General features: G+C 36.9%; 1 protein-coding gene across 1 annotated transcript; it reads right to left on the bottom strand.

Annotated features, from left to right (window-relative positions):
* Positions 1-6,810: 6,810 nt before the first annotated feature.
* Positions 6,811-18,468, bottom strand: htr5aa (5-hydroxytryptamine (serotonin) receptor 5A, genome duplicate a). The gene is made up of 3 exons (XM_051093075.1): positions 18,375-18,468; positions 10,929-11,701; positions 6,811-8,319 (listed from the first exon to the last, which is right to left on the bottom strand). The coding sequence occupies exons 2-3, from the start codon at positions 11,625-11,627 to the stop codon at positions 7,984-7,986; spliced, it is 1,035 nt and encodes a 344-aa protein (XP_050949032.1). The 5' UTR covers positions 11,628-11,701; positions 18,375-18,468; the 3' UTR covers positions 6,811-7,983.
* Positions 18,469-20,434: the final 1,966 nt, after the last annotated feature.

The following is a 20,434-nucleotide window of genomic DNA, read 5'->3' as shown; positions in this document are numbered from 1 at the left end:
CATATTATGAAGATATTTTGAAAACTGTTGGTAACCAGACATTCCATAGTATGGAAGAAAAAATAGCACCAACTGTTTGGTTACCAGCATTCTTCAAAATATTTTCTTTTGTTTTCAGCAGAAGAAAGAAATTCATACAGGTTTGGAACAACATGAGGGTGAGCAAATGATGAGCTATTCCTTTAACAATGCTATGTAATTATTAAACAAATTTACATATTTCAGTACCAAAGCTGTAGAGCAAGGGTAGTGCCCTTAAATTCTGCAATCTGAATGTCTTCATTGATCAGTAAAGATATTGAATTAACATCCTTAGTTGCACTAAGCCAAAACAGATCAACTCTGTCATGGAAAGTGTGAACAAATGCAAGCAAATGGCTTTTGGCAGTAATGAATTCATCATATAGGCTACCATTCTGCTTGAAATGTCAGAATACTTATTGGCTATCAGAGGTATAGCATAACACCTCTCGGTGAGTAATCTGAATCAGAATTAATTCATCATGTCATAGTGTGTTATATTCTGCTGTGTTGCCAAGTGATTTGATCTGTCCTTCGTTAGCTGTTAACCTTTAATCATGACTAATTTGTGCTGATGGAGACTCTGGAGCTAGATTAGATTTTCCAAGGATCCCGTTTTAGTCGAATATGACATCAACTGGCCGTTTGATGATATAAAATGAAAGATTCCAAATCTTTCTCAGGATGTTTGCCTATAAATTAATGAAAACCTTCACACCAATTGTAGCATGCGGCACATAGTCCAGGAATCAAAGCTTGTACACAGATGTGATGGCTACACCTGAAAAGCGAGTGGCAAATGTGACCACATGGGTAAAATTGGTCTTAATCAGTCTGTCACGCTGTGTCAGACAGTCAGGTAAAGGGATGTCAAAACCTAATTCTCTCAGGTCACAAGGTCCCATCCCTGCACTGAATCTAGCTGTCAATTAAATGATCTAATTATGCTTCCGATTGGATGCGTTTCAGAGTTTGTCAAGGTCTTTTAATGTTGATGTATTTGACCATGTGATGTATAACCATTCATACCCTGAGAGATTTTTATATGGATTTAAAACAGAATATATACCTCTACGCTCTTTGAAAAAAAAGTACAAAAGCTGTCACTGGTTTGCTACACTTTAAAATTGACCTCATTAATCTCAATTTAGTCCTAAAGTGTGCATATTTGTACCTTAAAGTACATAGTACTACCTGAATACATATTAGTACATTATGAAAGGGTACCACCCCAGTGACAGCTTTTGTATTTTTCTTTCATGAGTGTACCAAAATATTAATGCTATTTCAAAGTAAATACGACCGTGTAAGTGCACTTACAACATAACCTTATAAGCATGTGTTTGTGATATTGTTTGATATAATGGAGGGAGTGTCTGCCTGATGTTTTGCTGTCTAGTCTGCCCTCACCAGGACAAAAAGGAGACAACAGGTGACACTACATGGGATCGAACTCATTTACATTAGCCTACATTTACACAATGACATAAAGTAGCGTGCTGGCATATTCAACATAACAAACATCTAAAATATGTCATTATAAAAACTCAGAATAGTTTAAACATAAAAACAACATGTTATACCTATGATAGATTGTTTAATGAAACTAGCCCCACTAATGGTAAACAAAAGTGTTTTTCATAAGTGCTTTTCGTGGGAATTATAAATGAAAATGTTTAGTGGAGGTTTATTCACTAAATTTCAGTAAAAAATGTGACAACTAGTCCTCAGTCTTTCTGGTCACTGAAACTCAGACAACCATAACTTATTGTAAACCACTAAATAAAACAACTAATGTAAAACAACTGTATTAAACATTGCTGCCGTATATTAAATATTTTACCACATTAGTTACACACTATGCTGCATAGCGCACATATATATATATATATTTTTTTGAACAGTGTTCCAGTGCTTCGTTTTTATATTAAGCTGTGTTACTTATTAATATTGTACTGGGACTCTGTCTCCAGCTTCCTTGTGTTTTATATAATAAATAATGCTTTATATAATAATGTATATTGAATTATATATATCTACTTTGCCCGCTGTGCTGCATTTATTCTTGACCGGTGAAAAAAAAATCTTTAAACCTCAGGCAATGTGTTTCCAATGTTTGTACACCAGGGGGCAGGTTTGCACAACACAGCAGCCAAACAACGTTGTAAAGAATGCCTTGCAAATAACAACGTAACTGTCCACAATAAATAAATGAATATAAGAATATTCGGTTCATGTTCCAGTCAAAGTTCAGGGTTGACAATCTGCGCATGTTGTAGCTAATAATATGGGTACATCATTGGGAATCAATTTTGTGATTGTCACACAATTATATTGCATTAACTTATTAAAGTTCTGTAGAGTAGTTAAAAATTCAATCAAGTGACAGTTGAGCAATAGATGGGAGTCAAACATTTATCAATTACATTCTTCTTGTATGAAATTTAAAACCTAGGAATCTTTCTCATTAATCAAGCTATATAATATAAAAAATTATTGTGAAAGAATGCTTTGATAATAATTGAAAAATTAATTGCTTAATATCTGCAGGGAAATAACACTTTGCAATACATTAATGACATTGTAGTTAGAATGAGAGCAAACTTTTTTGACTCCTCTTGACCGAAATGCTGTTTTGAAATACGCTATATCAGCACTGTTTATTTTGTTTCTTTCTGATAGACATATGCCATTGAGAAAATGAGGAAATCTGGCAATATGTCTCAGTTTGGGTCTACAGTGCCTTGCGAAAGTATTCATGCCCCTTCATTTTTTTCACATTTTGTTATGTTGTTGCCTTATGTTAAACTGCTTTAACTTACTTTTCCCCGACATCAATCTACACTCCATACACCATTATGGCAAAGAAAAAACAGGTTGTTAACATCTATGCAAATTTATTAAAAATAAAAAACTTAAACGATTTACAATTTAGCTCAGGAGCACTCATATCGCTTATAGATGTTACTACACTTTTAGTGAAGTTAATCTGTGGTAAATTCAACTGAATGGGTATGATTTGGAAAGGTACACATGTCTTAAAAAATGGTCTAACAGCTGAAAATGCATATCAAAGCAAAAACCAAGCCTTGAGGTCAAAAGAACTGGCCGTAGAGCTCAGAAACAGGACTGCATCAAGGCACACATCTGGGGAAGAGTTCTGAAAAAATTCTGCTGCATTGAAGGTTTACAGAAGCATGAACACTGTAAAAAAAACACACAAATTGTTGAGTCAGCTTAAAAGAATTTGTTACCCTGCTACCTTAAATGTTCAAGTTCAGTCAACTCAAATAAGTTTAGTCAACTTGAAATGTTAAGTTGTAATAAGTAACAGCTTAGATATTTGTGTTTGTTAAACTTAAAAGCTGGGTAAGTAACCCAGCTGCCTTAAAATTTTAAGTTGAATCAACTCAAATATCACTTAGTATAACAACATTTCAAGTTGAATAAACTTTTTTTGAGTTTACTGAACTTAAAATTTTAAGGCAGCCGGGTAACAAATTATTTTAAGATGACTCAACAAATTGTTTTTTACAGTGTAATCTCTGTTACCCTTAATGGAAGAAGTTAGAAACAACCAGGACTCTTCCTAGAGCTGGCCTCCTGGCCAAACTGAGCAATTGATTGAGAAAGGCTTTGGTTAGACTGGTGACCAAGAACCTGATGGTCACTCTAGTTGAGCTTCATTATCATATTAGGAGACAGGCGAAACTTACAGAAGAAAAAGACAAGAAAAGACAAACATCACTGCAACACTCCACCAGTCTGGGCTTTATGGCGTTGTGGCAAGGCTCAATCCTCTCCTTGGTGAAGACACATGAAAACACACTTGGAATTTGAATAAAAGCACCTAAAGGAACCTCAGACTGCGAGAAACAAGATTCTCTGGTCTGATGGACTTCAATTCCAAATGTCATGTTTGAAGGAAACCAGGCACTGCTCATCACCTACAGAGTACCATCCCAACAGTAAAGTGTGCTGGTAGCAGACTCACATTGTGGGGCTGTTTTTTAGTGTCAGGGACTGAGGGACACGTCAGAGTAGAAGAAAATCTCAATGCACCAAAATATAGAGATAGCCTTAATAAAAACGCAGTCCACAGCATTCAGAAACTCGGACCAGGCAGGTGGTTTACCTTTCAACTTGACAATGACCCTAAGCATACCGCAAGAGTGGCTTATAGACAATTCTGTTAATGTCCTTGAGTGGCCCAGCCAGAGCCTTGGCTTGAACCCAATCAAATATTTGTGAAGAAACCTGAAAATGTCTGCCAGCCCCCATCCAACCTGACAGAGTCTAAGAGGTGAAGAGGTGAGGAGAAGAATGGCAGATAATTGCCAAACGCTGATGTACAAAGCTTGTCGCATCATACCCAAAAAGACTTGAAGCTATAAAGGTGCTTTAACTAAGTACTGAGATAAGGGTATGAATACTTATGAAATGTGCTCATTTCAGTTATTTATTTTTAATAAATTTACAAAGCTGTCATAATTCTGTTTTTGCTTTGTCATTATGGTGTATGGAGTGTAGAATGATGTGGGGAAAAAGTAATTTAAAGCAGATTAACATAAGGCAGCAACATAAAACGTGAAACAATGAAGGGGTATGAATACTGTCGCAAGGCATTGTATCTGTGTACCAGTTATGTCTTCTTATGCCATTTTAATACAGTAACACTGCCAAATCAAAATATAATTGAACTGAAATTTCACAACACACACTGATGCAACTGTAACTAGTCAGACTATGAATCCAAATCACATCCAAATAAACCATAACCCGCAGAGCACCATATGAGTTTTTGAGAGTTAAGAAACAAATCCATGAGTTTATTCTGTATACTAAAATTGTCCCTAAGCAGCTATGTACTATTGCTTATTTATTGCAGAAAACTGTTTTCTCCAAAACGTGTGACAATAAAGAATATCTAATGTGTGTGTATGACTAACCTGTTTTATTGAATGACTTTTTAAAGCAATAAACCACACAGCTGTGGTCTGCTTCAAGATTTGTACTTATCGCAGTCAATTTATTATGTAGAGAATCAATGCAAAACACAGAAAAGACCTGAATTTATTGACTTTCACTTAATAAAGGTTATAGATCCCATTAAAAAACCTTTCGCCATCGGCGCCACAGAATAAGTGGCGCCCCATAAACTGCAATGCATGAATGTCAGATGTGATATTTCAACAGAAGGGATCTGATTCCTTGCTGCTTTCTCATCATTCAATAAAATATGCTTTATATTTGTTGGAGCAGATACCGTTTCCTTGGTTACCATCCACAAAGGCATCTCTTTGTGCTGTGTCTTTGTTTCTAAAGGCTGAAGAATATGAACATTATGAAAAGTTCATTTCTGAATTCCATGAGTCCCAGCTCACTGATCTGAAATCACAACAGTGCTCTGAAAAGGATATTAAAATGATGCGTTCTGTCACTCTACTAGAAGACAAATGGTTTAGGTGCATCTGTCCTTGGTAAAGCCACAGGAATTTGCCAGTAAATGTTATCCCACACCGCTGGTTCAAAAATAGATCCGTATTACTTACATACAGCTCATTTCATTCTCATCTGCTTGTGTTAGAGCATTTGAATATTTGAGCCAGACACTGAAAGCTACAAACAAAATAATTCTTTCACCTGTGATCCCTTGTGTTTGGTCATTACCATAATTTATTACATCATGTATTGTGCAAGAGTACCTGCAATAGCAGAAAAGGATCATGTATCTGTTTATTTCCTCAGTGAGTCAGATGTTTTGCTGTCTCTTTCTATCGCTTTCCATCTCTGCTAAAGGGGAAGGTGCCATTTAGGCAGGTGTCACATCCATTATTCATGTCTCCACTCCACCAACAAATTTCTTACCTGACACTTCACTTCAATTAGTCCTGAAAATGTCTCTTTTTTTGTTGCTGTGCGTTGCGAACGCAAAAGCACTCTACAGAGCTCCATTTGCAGCCGACTGAGCCTTTGGTCTGTCAATCTCTTGTCTGTGTATTCATGGCTTTCAAAACGTGTTTAAGTGCAGTGTGATAGAATGAACAGCTAAATAAAATAAGGTACAGTTGATTCACACAGACATCTTAATATGAATCCGCACAGCCTGAAGTCTAAAGCATCTTCATTGAAAGTGAACAAAAGCATAGTATTAGATTCTGAATACAGCTGAATCCTTTTAACGGCCTAAATATTAGGCAATGTATCTACAGCTCTTCATCTGTTCTTCAGTATTTCTTCAAGATCGCTTCTATTGATATTGCTACTTCCTCTTCAAATGACAAACACTTCATATACGAGTGAGAGCATCATACACAGATGGAAGTGAATGAATATCCAGGCACTTTTAAGACGTCAAGTAGCCCAGAGTAATTTTCACTGACATTATAGGGGAAATAAGTGCTCGTGATCCATCATTTTCAATTTTCACGAGCAGAGATGACTTCAGTCAAAGTCTAAATTACACAGATGGAAAGGTTCGGGTTTGGTCATCAGCATGTGTTTTAAAATCTACCACTATGAGAATCAAATTCTGACTGACGCAGGTAAATAAATGACACTTCATATAATTCAGCAGTGGAGTTGTAATATATCATTCACGTGTTGAATCTACTCAAAACAGAGAAGTTGGATTGAACTTTTTTATTTTTTATAACAAGCTATTTTGGGTTAACAAACAACGACAACAACGTCTGTACCGTTCATTTGGGTGTGAACAGTTATTAGAAACAATAATGATCCACACTGAACAACATAAATGGTTAACATGTGCAAAAATGCAGCCTACAACAAAAATACAATGTGTTTTTATAATTTATAATTTTCTTATAAATCTTATGAAACTTAAACAGACAAAAAAGTCTCAAATGACAGTGTTTATTCAAGTTTAACACTGAATTGTTAAAAAACTTCACGTTAAAACATTGAAATCTCTCTCTAAGTTCTTTATGTATTTATTCACAGACATTTATATATACAGTATATGCACTACTGTATACACTACCAGTCAAAAGTTTTTGAACAGATGATTTTTAATGTTTTTTAAAGAAGTCTCTTCCGCTCACCAAGCCTGATTTAAAAGAAATCATTTTAATATTCAGATTTTCTTTTCAAAAACATTTATTGTTATTATGTTAAAAACAACTGAATATATATTTTTCTAAAATAGAAATCTTTTATAACATCATACATGTATTTATCACCACTTTTGATCACTTTAAGGCATCCTTGCTAAAAATATATACTGTATTATGTTACAAAAGATTTTTTCTGAAAGAATCCTGAAAAAATCTCAACTGTTAATAATAAATAATAATAATAAATGTTTCTTGAACAGCAAATCAGCATATTAGAATGACTTCTGAAGGATCATGTGACACTGAAGACTGGAGTAAAATATTTTAAAATATTCATAATTCAAACTGAAAACAGTTATTTTAAATAGTAAAAATATTTTAAAATTGTACTGTTTTTGCTGTACTTTGGATGCAGGCTTGGTGAGCAGAAAAAGACGTCTTACTGAATCTTACTGTTCAAAAACTTTTGACTGGTAGTGTGTATATTATCAAGATTCTCCATTTTTTGGATTTTGAGTAATTTCATTACTCATACTCCTGAACAAGCCACATGAATTTTTAAAATCAGTGTAGTTGAAATAAATGAATCTCATATGTCATACTGTAAATAAACTCACATAAACTGACAGCCAAAAGCCAGACATGGTCTATATTCATTTAATGCAGGGGACAGACTGACATTTCGGGTGAGCATTCTTTACTGTCATCACTGGGTCAAGTCATCACTTTGCCCGACAGTAAAAGCCCAGACATCATTCCCTCCATCCTTGAGCGCTGTTTCTTTGTGAATCTGTCCTTTGTGAAGAGCTCAGATAACCACACTTTCCCAAATCTTAAGGGTGGCTTAAACTTTCATTTGTGGCAAAGCCAAGATTTCTGATACCTCTCAGCGCTGTCGGGAGAAGAGATTTCGGAAAGCGTTATTATAGTTCTTGTTGAAGGCTGTGTAAATGAGCGGATTGAAGAAGGAGTTGGAGTAACCCAGCCAGAGGAAGACACTCTTCCATATTGGTGGAATGTGGCAGGAGCAGAGCGGCGTGATGAGCTCGGTGAGAAAGAAAGGGATCCAGCAAAGGACAAACACCCCGATGAGGATGCCCACCATCAGAGCTGCTCGTTTCTCTTTCTGCTCTCGCCACGTCTCGCTGTCGGTCTGGAATGTCACCGTGGCATGGCGTACCGTGAACACCATCTGAGGCTGTTGCCTGGAGGCCTCTTTCACCTGAGGGAACAGATGTGTCTTGAGCATTACTGCTGTGAGTGAATCAGTCAGGAGCACAGATTAAGATCAAATAAACCACAGTATTTAGTTTTAAACCTAGAACGCATAAAGGAATGTACACCCCTAAAGGATTTTCAATCAAATAATTTATTTACACAATATTTACTGTTTTCCTCTTAGACTATACGTGAGCCTCAGCAATATACATTTACCATTTAAAAGCCTGGGGTCACTAAGGTTAATGCTTTCATAAGTCTCTTATTCTCACCAAAGCTACATTTTTAAAATCAGAAATACAGTGAAACAGTAATATTGTGAAAAATTATTAAAGTATTAGTTCACTCCAGAATGAAAATTTCCTGATAATGTACTTACCCACATGTCATGATGTGTCCATGTCTCTTTTTCTTCAGTCAAAAAAGTAAGGTTTTTGAGGAAAACATATTTTTCTTCAAATAGTAGACTTTAGTGGGGATCAGGGTGTTGAAGGTCCAAATTGCAGTCTCACAAAGGGCTCTACACAATCCCAGCCGAGAAATAAGGGTCTTACCTAATAAAACAATCTGTCATATTGTAAAAAAGATAAAAATTTTATACTTTTAACCACAAATGTTCACCTTGCACTAGCTCTGCATCCACGATTTCACACTTTACGTAATCATAATCATGCGTGACATAGGAGGAAATACCGACCCAGTGTGAACATGCAAAGAAAGTTAAAGTGATAGTTCACAAAAAAGTGAACATTAGCCCATTATTTACTCAGCCTTAAGGCATCCTAGGCGTATATGACTTCCTTCTCTCATACGAATGCAACTGGAGTTATTTTAAAAATGGTTCTGACCCTTCCAAGCTTTATAATGGCACTGGGCAGGAGTTTCTCTTCAACCATCCAAAACAAGTTCAACAAAGTGCATCCATCCATAATAAAAAGTGCCTCACACAGCTCCAGGGGGTGAATAAATGACTCTTGTAGCGAATTGATGCATTCTTGTAAGAAAAATATCCATATGTAAAACATAATAATCTCTTTTATCTAGCTTGCGCTAACTGTTGTACAAAGAAGCATTTACGGCTGGATGAGGTAGGACATATGCGAAGCGCATGTGCCGATGAGTCTCAAGAAAACCAACGTTAGTTTACAGGAGCAAAGGAAGCAAAGTGTTACTATAACAAAGGAAAACCAGTCTCCTCTTAGCTTATATCGAAATCCTCTGACTTCTTTACAAGTCCTCGTTTTGTATTTCTAATTTGTGACTGTTGTTTTGTTCTGCTTTCCCCATTTCGCGTCCACGTTTGTCACTTCTGAGCGGCGCCTGCACAATGCCAACTTCCTACGTCATCTGCCCAGAGCTGCTTCTGTGTACATTATGGATGGATCCACTTTATTGGACTTATTTTGGACTGTTGAAAAAAAAAAACACCAGCTCACTGCCATTATAAAGCTTGAAAGGACCAGAACAATTTTTAATATAACTCTGATTGCATTTGTCTGAGAGAAGGAAGTCTTATACACCTAGGATGCCTTGAGGTGTAAATCACAGGCTAAATTTAATTTTTGAGTGAATGTGCACTTTACAAAAAAAAAATGGTAAAACAACGATTTTAAAGTTGGGGGAGAAAATAAGACAAGTTTTTCTCCCTACCCTACCTTTTTAAACTGGAGTATACAGGCAAAGAACGAACCGAGCATGACCTTTCTAATGTCATTATGCATGAAGTTTTAGACGTGAATTGCAGAGATAGTGCAAGATGAGAATTTGCAATTAACCAATCGTTTCGCTAGACAAGACTCTTATTCTTCGACCTTAGAAGCTTCATTAAAACTGCAATTTGGACCTTCAGACCACTGGCTCCCATTGAAGTCCACTATATGGTGAAAAATCCTGGAATGTTTTCTCAAAAACTTTAATTTCTTTTTGAAGAAAGAAAGACATGAACATCTTAGATGGCATGGGGTGAGTAAATTAATATTTTGATCACTTTAATGCATACTGATTCATTACACTGAGAATATAAATGAAAACAAACAAAAACAAAAAGCAAAATCTGCTGAATCCAGTACAGAGATTTTGTCATGCATGTAGGTTTTTCCGAGTCTTTCTTTCTAGGGTTAAGATAAAATAATATAAAAATGCATAGAACTTCTGCAGTATTAGAACGGCCATGAAAATAGCCATTTACGCATAAGCCTTTAAACCCTTAAAGTTTCTGTGTCAAACCTGTGACAACCCCTCCTAAACCCACTGAAGTAGAACAGGATGGTAATAGAGTGGAAAATAATGTAGAACTTATCTAAGGAAGGTGTCAAGAATACTATTCGCTAAAGTGTTGTGACATGCTCAGAGATATGCCATGCTGTTCAAGGTAATAGAGCAACATAATGGGACATTCAAGTTCAATTGGCTATTGAATTGCTGTGTAGTAACGTTCTGGGAAAATAATGACAGGCAAAATATGAACAGTCTGATCTGAAACAATAGATTACACTCAGCATTCTTAAGAAAGAAATTCTTTTCACAGTACAGTATTAAAATGCCAGTATTAAGAACTTAAAAAGTCGCTAAACAACAACAACAAAACAGCATATCACAATATTTCATCTGTACCTCTCCAGCCTCTGCAACTGGAGTGATGGTGTTGGTCCTCTTTGATCCGATACGGAACTTAGCAGCTTTGTATATCTTCCAGTAGACAAACAGCACAACACAAAGAGGCAGATAGAAGGCCCCGAATGTGGAAAAGATGGTGTAAGACGGCTCCTGGCTCACCTGGCACTCCATGTCCTCCTCTGAATACGTCTCCCCCCAGCCGAACAGAGGGGAGAGGGAAATAACAGACGACAGCAGCCAGGTCAAGCCAATCATCACATTGGAGATCTTCTTTCGAGTCTTCAGCGTGTACTCCAGGTGCCGTGTTATGGACCAGTAACGGTCGAGGGCTATTGCGGTCACGTTCCAAATGCTGGCTGTACAGCACAGGACGTCGAAGGATATCCAGACTTGGCAGAGAACTCGACCTAACTTCCAACGACGGCCGTTTAGCTCATGCACCAGGCTGAGCGGCATCACCAAAGCAGCCACCATAACATCAGATATGGCCATGGAGGCCACCAGATTGTGGGGCACACGGTGGAATGTTCTGACTCTAAGAATGGTGACTAGGACGAGCATGTTCCAGAAAAATGTTGCCACCACAAGCATGGCCAGCAGGGTGAACGTCAAGACGCTGAACACTGTCTGTGGTCTGTAGACATTTCCATATTCTGAGCTTTGATTAAAGGAGCTGTTCTGGCTGACATCAGCCATGTTATTGAGTGCTCTTTTGTCCGCTTTACACCACGTACAAAATAACAAGAAAAATCTTCACTGGACTTAAACAGCTGCAAAAAGTGAGAAAACAGAAAAAAATCAGCTTCTACAGACATTCAATGCTGTCAACTGGAAAAACTAGTCAACGGCAATGGAAAATGCAATTGAAAAAGAACTTCTTTTAAATGAACTTGACATGCATTTTAAAAACCCAGTACTCATGTGCTAAAATTCACAGAGACGTGCATATTTACCTATAAACTAATTTAAAGACTAGCTTAGTGGAATGCAAAACAAGCTTTCTTTGTGACAGAACATGGTTTTAAATTTTAAAATAAGAGATGCTAACCAGAGTCTAAAGTCGCTTTTTTAAAAATGTACTTAGTGGGTGTGTACATGACATTGTTTTCAACTAAAAACTGAAGAATTTTAATGCATTTTGGCTGTTCATTTACATGGCAATGGCATTTTGGGAGCCTGAAAATGCAAACTTTTGAAAATGGGGTTCAAAGTGCAAGTTTTCAAAAAGCGAAACAATTAAAACACAAATTTGTGAATACGGTAATGTCATACACGTTTTACGTGTTCTGTGAATTACTGTAATCATTACTGTATCATTACCGTACTCATTACTGTACCAAGGCTTGCCCCAATCGGCCTGACGGGGGCACTACAGCAATCAAAAGTACAAAATTGGGCACGAACCCCGTTTTAAAATGCTCGTAGGGAAGGGGTTAAGCAACATAACAAGGACACGTGAGACCACAGATATCAATTCAGCTTTTTATTCAAAACGTGTCGGCAACAGGCAACAAAATTTAATGTTAATTTAAAAAACACAACACGAAGGAATAAACATAGCAAAAACAAACAAATTAACAGATCAACCAGAAAACAAAACAACAAACAAACAGACCGCTTATCGGAGGCTGACTTGCATCAAGACGCACACGAAGCTCGCGGGATACAGTGCTTCGTAAAAGGTAGCTGAACAGAGCTTCAAAACGAGTGCGAGTCATGCTCTCAGCCGAGCCAGGAATTCACTGTTCTGAACACCCTTTTACGTTGTCAAAATCAGCTCTGCAAAAACTCAACCCATTCTGATGGATTGTTCCTTTAAATGCAAATAAGCTTTGCTTGTCCCGCCCCTCTCTTCTCTCTGTGGAGTGAGGAGCTGTGCTCTGAGAGATTGTTTACTTTAGCCGCATTTAGCGCGAAACTTGCTAACTAGAACGTTATTAGGAAAGGTGATTGCAGAGATTCATAAAAAACCCTAATACTCACTTTTGCTGTAGTTGAAGCTGGATCACGAATGATCTCTGCGAACATAGATGCATTTATGTAGATTGGGTTGAAAAGCTATAACAGGGTCATTAAGGAAAGGGGCCTGCTCAAATATACCCCAAAGCCTATAAGCCTAAACAAAAACTTCATGACACCTGCAGCAGGTGATTCTAAACAAGCATGCAACATTTTATAGAAATTTAACCATAGGTGGCACTATAAATGTTAAAATCATATTTCTATAGTAAACTACCTGTATTTGCCAAAAATGCTTTTTAATCATTGATTTAGATGGTTACAGCCATGTTAACACAATCTATTTCCTTATATGCTTAAATGCTTTAACCGCTTGAACCCTGGTAATCGCTGCTTGCAGCTACATTTATTTTTGTTTTCTTCGCACACAAAAAATATTCTTGTAGCTTCATGACATTATGGTTGAACCACTCATGTGACACATGGACTGTTTTAACAATGTTTTTACTACCTGTGCTGTGAACGTTTTAGTTGCATTCAGTGGCGGGTCAGAAAACTCCTGGATTTCATCAAAAATATGGGTTTGGAACGACATGAGGGTGAGTAATTGATGACAGAATTTTCATTTTTGGGTGAACTATCCCTTTAAGCACAGCATTTTTTGAAGGTGGTGTCATGTGCAAGATGCTGAAAAAGACACAAGGCGTCTTGGTAAAAACAGTGCAGTAGAACGCAAAAATGTGTTGTATGAGAACGACCCCTAAACTACCATGGCCGGAGCCCACTGCATTTCATCACAGAAAGGTGTCATTATACATATTTGAGAAGCAAAATTTATTCACTTGCTGTGTGATTTGAGAGAGCAGCACCTGTTTCAGTTGCCCATATGCAGCGTTGCCAGTGGCCAATGATGCAAATATTAAGAAACATTTGACCACTGTACAGTCTGCTAGCATTACCACATGTAGATGACCAAGAAAAACTGCAAAAAAGACATATACCACAGATTCTTGTCAGTAGACATTGTGTAATAAAACATATTTTTAGCTGAAATGACATGCCAGAGAAACAATGCCATTTGCCATCTCTGGTGTGGCAGGGCTGACTTTGAAATGGTGTACTAAGGTAGATCCAGGCTGGAAACATGTCAACGTGCCTGACAAGTCCTGTGTAGCATTTCACCTTGGTAAAAATGTTACAGCCCACTGACAGAGAGATACAGTTATTAAATAGTTATTTTCTCAATGAAGACAGATCTAACTAATTTTTTCATGGTATAAGAAGTGTCATATATGCTACCCTTCTGAAGTCTGAATCTTCAGAAAAGTACTATTTTCTGCAACCATTTGTGCTGATAATTAGATGTAAAATATAGCACTGCTTGTAACACTTCTCCTTCACAAATTGGATTCTGGGTGGATTGTGGACTCTTAACTGATCCTTACTTCAACTGCTCTATTTTAATGATCAAAGTGTTTGCATTTTGATATGCATCTTGCTGGAAGCAAAACCTAATGAAGTCTTTGATAATTTATTCATATTTAATGTGAGCGAAAAGCTTAAATCCATATTTTACTACAGGTGCTTACATGAATATTTAGAGCATGTATTCCTATAGTTCCATCATGCTTTGTGACTCCATAATGAATCTGCCACTGGAATCTGTTCAAGATGTAATTGTTCGAAAACGTAATTGCGCTTTCCAACAATGCATGTGTGAAAACGGGCCAAACTGATTAAGCATTCATGTATGGCTTGGGGAAATCCATGAGCAGAAACAATAAACATGTCAAACAGAAGAGGTGAAATATGGAAAGATTTCTGACCAAAATAGCCCCTTTCGTCTTCCCATGCCTTAAGGGTATGAGGAGTGGAAAATATGTAGCAGTGGATAATATATGCCCGATGTATGTAAAACATTAAAATATTCTGAACACCTCCAGCGTGAATGTGCATACACAATAAATCAATAAAATATGTTCATTTATTGGTCTACGATCTAAATCAAACATCGGCTCCAAGTGTCAAACTGTTCTTTTAGACAGTCTTCAAGAATTGAAATGCATGTGTGGGAAGTTAGGATTTTCATAAACCACATAATTTCCTTTAATCAAATATGAGACATTCAACAGACTGTGTCATCCGCTCTCACATAGCTAATGCCCTCATCTTTGAATCATTACTTTAATGACAGTTAAAACAGTGCCGCGTCGGAGGACTCATCCTAATCACGCTGGCACTTCTTCACTCTTCATAGCAGATTCCTTCAAACGTAAGGTGACAAGGGTTCATTTCAGTGCACTTACAGACCTGCTCAGTAACACAAAGCTTCTTCAAACTGTTTCTAGCAAGTACATGTAAACCACTCAGAAAACATAAATGTTTTGTGTTGTATGCAATGCATACATAACATGCTAAACCTACAGCACTTTATTAGTTGTCGCTTTTAAAGGCGAGTTTTGAATTTGTGCCTGCACCAGTGGTTTATAATGACACCTATTGCTGTTGATGCATGATGTGTGTTTTGCTATTTTTGTCTCATGCTATATCTGTAGTAAACATCCTTGGATTCAACGCCAATTAATGTTTGCGCGTTGTTGGAGGTTCATACTGTTAAGCTGTCTGGCTGCTGCACTGTTCTGTGATCAGACTGCCGTGAGTTCCCTTCCCCATGGTCGCTGTGCGTTGGATGGAGGCATTTTTCCTTGATCTGTGAGATGGAAGCTGCTGGTCGTCACAGTTTGTTTAATCACTCCAGCATAAGTTTGTTTTGACATATTATATCTACACTCGTACTCATCCTGTCTGAACTGTCTGGTGGACTGTGCACATGGTGATCCACAGAGGTGACTTCAGGTATATTGGGACACATTTTCCCATTACAAGGACTTAGTTCTCTGATTGTCTACATTGCGTTTGTTAGGGGTTCAAGCGCTTAGCGCTGAAACCCTATTGTAATTGTTAGAATGGCCAAGGATCAGCAATGTTCACGTAAAACTAATCATGCAGACCACACCGTAAGTCGTACAGACTTGAAACTTGGAGGAATGGTAGTACTCACACCGCCTACAACGTCACCAAGGCTCGCCCCAATCAGCCTGACGGGTGCGCTACAGCAATCAAAAGTACGAAATCGCTCATAAGTCCTAAACGGTTTGTCGCAGGCTCAAGTGTCTTACGTCTTGGAAATCCTTTGCTCACACCAGACAAAACGCATGCCTTGGATTCATCTGTTACCCTGGTGAAATTTTTGGGTATTTTGCATTTTTTTGAAAAACCTACTTTTGCAAACTAGTCCTAGGTTTTTCCGCCTGATTGGAACCAAACCAGTGCAGCATTCTCTGGAGAAAGTGAATATCAATAATTATCAAAACAAAAAGAAAAAAAAAGTTGAAAAGAAAAAAACTCCTGACTCTCTGTCGCAAAGGGACACCAAAATGTTTAAAAGGGGCAGGGCTACCTTTACTAAAATGGCTCTAACTTTTGAATGGAGTGAGATATCTTTGCCAAACTCGCAATGCATATGTAAGAATTTGCATTCATTTGAAAAAAAGTCGCAGATCTTGGCCACTTGGTGGCGCTATAAGAGGGAAAAAACATACAGTTGGCCATAACTACACAGCTGTTTGTCCTATCAACATGAAAATTGGTACTCATGGTCAGGCTCCAAAGTGCCACCAGTGGCTATGTGGATATTTGCATATCTCAAAAAACATGGCTGCCATAGGACGATGAACTTTGAGCACCTGTTAGACAAGCTTAACAGAGGTCGATTGGAATGAAACTCAAGGGGCCTGTTTGAAAGAAAGCAATATTGCATTTTTCAAGGGCATAAACGATTGTTTATTGTAAACGACTGCACGGTTTTTCACACATACTCACAATATTCATTTTATACGATAGACCTCCTCATTCCAAATGACTTTGCCTCTACAACCACTGCTGTTAATCAAACCGTTTGTTAAATGATTGAGAAAAAAAATTACTTTGGAACTTCACTCAGTCTGAACTTTTACATTTACCCTTTGGGAAGGTACAATGAGGTCATTTAGAAAAGAAGCCTGTCCAAATATACCCAAAAGCCTATAAAGCCTAAACAAAAACTCAAAACTTCACAAAACCTGGTGAGCACATGTGAGAGATGATACTAAACAAGCTTGCAAAGTTTTAGGTATACTCTTAAAAATAAAGGTGCTTTAAAAGGTTCTTCACAGCGATGCCATAGAAAAACCATTTTTGGTTCCACAAAGAACCATTCAGTCAAAGGTTCTTTAAAGAACCATTTCTTTCTTATCTTTTTATAATCTGAAGAACCTTCTTTTGCCACAAAGAACCTTTTGGGAGACGGAAAGGTTCTTCAAATGTTGAAGGTTCTTTCTGGAACCATTTAGACAAAAAAGGTTCTTCTATGGCATCATGAAGTGCCTTTATTTTTAAGTCCAGGATCCGTCCACGGCTGCCGCTATAATAAACATTAAAAAATATATCTCTTCGGTAAATTACCAGGATTTGCTAAACTATTGCTTTTTTAATCATTGATTTAGGTGGTTACAGGCTTGGTTTAAGTAGTTACACGCTTGCTAAATAATATATAATGTCTTTTTTCATATGTGCTTAAATGTCTTAAAGCACTTGAACCCCCGTAATCGCTGTGCAGCTATATTTGTTATGTTCATTCTTCCTAAATCATCACTTATGGGCACTGACTAAAAGCATTATATGAAGAAAAATATTTTGTTGTTATTAGGCTATTATTAACTCAATTGCATGACAATACTGGTCATATGATCTCAATATGGCAGCGAAACATAAGGAATTGAACTACTCCATATAGAATAAAACAGCTTTGTTCTGCAGGTCTACATTTTAATGATATTTCTCAAAAGTGCTGTTCATTTGCAAAATGTTTTAATTTGCAACATGAGTGCATCTCTGTACTTTAAATCCATCATCTGGCCAAATTAGCTACATCTAAAGCTACAGTGTGCACTGAACTGCTCTGTGAAGGCAGTTTATTGTGCATTGATTTACATATGCTAAGCATCACTGTTACTTGTAAAGCTGCCCTGCAATTAACATATGCAAAAACGATGTAAATGCATGCGTATGCAAAAAATCTGAATTCTGCACATAGCGCGACTCTCACAAGCATTTGTAACAATATTTAATGTAGGCTAATTAACGAAATTGGTTATTATGCACACACACTGCAGGTAGCTTAAAGGATTTTAAGATTGGTGGCAACTGAGTTGCACAAAGTGTTTGAAAAAAGTTATAGTTATGATTCGCAATATAATTTGTTACCACATTTTAACTAATAAATTGGAAAGACTATTACTTTCACGTGACATTCACATTAGTTCAACTATTACATCTCAGCGACTACAGCATCATTTTATGGCACGTTGCTCTGCGAGATTTACACGCGTACATATTCAGCCATCTCACCACAGCTAGTTATTGTTTTCCTCACCTCCCACTTACCTTTAGGCAAGAGCACTTTTGTTTAAGCGAAGGCAGTATCACCCCATTCGGTAGAAAACAATATCCTGAGTGAACAGTGTCTGTCAGTCTCTGGATCTCATGTGAGAGGAGTGACCGCGCTACTGCAGTTTCTCAAGTCGCCACCTCGGCGCAGACCACATGGATACAAGGTTAAGAACACAGCGTTACCATATCACATCCCAGTGAGATAGACAGCTGAGCTGAGCTGTGTTCTCATGTACAGTTAGACGTTTTTTTGATTGCGTAGCTGTGTGTACATTATTCATTTCAGTTCTGATTGTAGCTTTCTTGAGTTTTTGCACAGGAGAAATTACATTCCCTGAGGCAGCTATATCTACATGTTAAAGGCAAACAAACACGCACACAGATCTGAAACATGAATGAACCTACTGTATATGAGCACCACTAATAAAGGATTTTCTAACCAAGCTTCTAGCATTAGATGTAGAAGTATATTTGTGGATTTTTGAGCATTTCAAATTGTCAGGAGAACTTCACAGTATTTCTGTATTAGTTCACTACCAGCCAAAAGTTTTTGAACAGTAAGATTTTTAATGTTTTTTTTAAAGAGGTCTCTTCTGCTTACCAAGTCGGCATTTATTTGATCCAAAGTACAGCAAAAACAGTAATATTAAAACTTAAATAAAAAAAGCGTTTGTAACATTATAAATGCTTAGAGTCAGTACTTTTTCTAATCATCAACCAAACCTATAAGAAAACTACTCAGCTGTTTTCAACATAATAATAAACAAGTTTTTGCTTGGATCAAATAGATGTAGGCTTGGTGAGAAGAAAAGACATCTTAAAAAAAACATAAAAAATCTTACTGTTAAAAAACTTTTGACTGGTAGTGTACGTTTTTAAGCACACACACACACACACACACACACATGTCTGGTTTATTATCCTTGTGGGGACTCTCCATAGGCGCAATGGTTTGTATACTGTCCACACTGTATTTTCTATCCCCTTACCCTAACTCTACCCCTAAACCTAACCCTTACAGAAAACTTTCTGCATTTTTACTTTCTCAAAAAATCTCATTCTGTATGATTTATAAGCTTTTGTACCCATGGGGACCGCAGGTTGGTCCCCACAATGTCAAAAATTTCAGGTTTTACTATCCTTGTGGGGACATTTGGTCCCCACAATGTAGCAAAAACAAGTACACACACACACACACACACACACACACACACAAATAATAATAATACCTTTAATTTTTAGCCGCCTTTCAAGACACTCAAGGACACCATACATAATAAAGGAAGGTAACAAAATACAAAATAATACAAAATACAAAGCTATACAAAACACACAGACATACAAATCAATCAATCAAATCACTAAAATCTATTCTAAACAGATAGGTTTTAATCTGAGTTTCAAAGGCAAATAAAGCCATACATGCACAGACAAAATGAAATGGAATAAACAAACAAACAAACACAGAATGCCTGGTGTATTATTGGTTTTGGACACCTAATGAAAGATAACTGGGACAGAAAAAAGACAAATATATCCTGTCTTTGCAAACCTTGATTTATTGTAACCTTTTTCATTTACACATTATAGAAATGTAAGTAAATTTTCTTCACATACAGAAAAAAGACAAATAAATCCTGTCTTTGCAAACACTGATTTATTGTAACCTTTTTCATTTGCACATTATAGAAATGTAAGTAATTTTTCTTAATATACCAACATACATACCAATCCCCTGCACAGCCAGTGCATACTGATATTAAAAGTTGAATTTTGTATTTATTCTTTCTGTTTATTATTATTAATATTATATATATTTACGTTTTTCTTGGAGATAATATTTTATGTAACTTAGGTAACTTGAAGTTTCACTAGGCCATATGACACTGTCAACCCTGTTACATCACATTACTCTTATTAATAGCTCTTTAAAAAGTGTTGGACCCCTTTACTCTAAGGTAACTAAATAGATATATTATGATAAAATATTAGTTATTCAAGTTAAAATCTAAATACAGTTAAGTGCAGAACTGTGTAGCCAAATCACAGATCCG

The sequence above is a fragment of the Labeo rohita genome, chromosome 2 (genome assembly GCF_022985175.1).
Source record: "Labeo rohita strain BAU-BD-2019 chromosome 2, IGBB_LRoh.1.0, whole genome shotgun sequence".
In the NCBI taxonomy this organism is placed as follows: Eukaryota; Metazoa; Chordata; class Actinopteri; order Cypriniformes; family Cyprinidae; genus Labeo; species Labeo rohita.
Note: the sequence above shows the minus strand (reverse complement) of the source record. Positions and strands in the feature narration are given on the sequence as shown.

Coding starts and splice junctions, on each gene's coding strand:
- htr5aa (XM_051093075.1), bottom strand. CDS start 11,627: ATGGCTGATGTCAGCCAGAACAGCTCCTTTAATCAAAGCTCAGAATAT. Junction 8,320..10,928: donor CAGTTGCAGAGGCTGGAGAG/GTACAGATGAAA, acceptor CTGTTCCCTCAG/GTGAAAGAGGCCTCCAGGCA.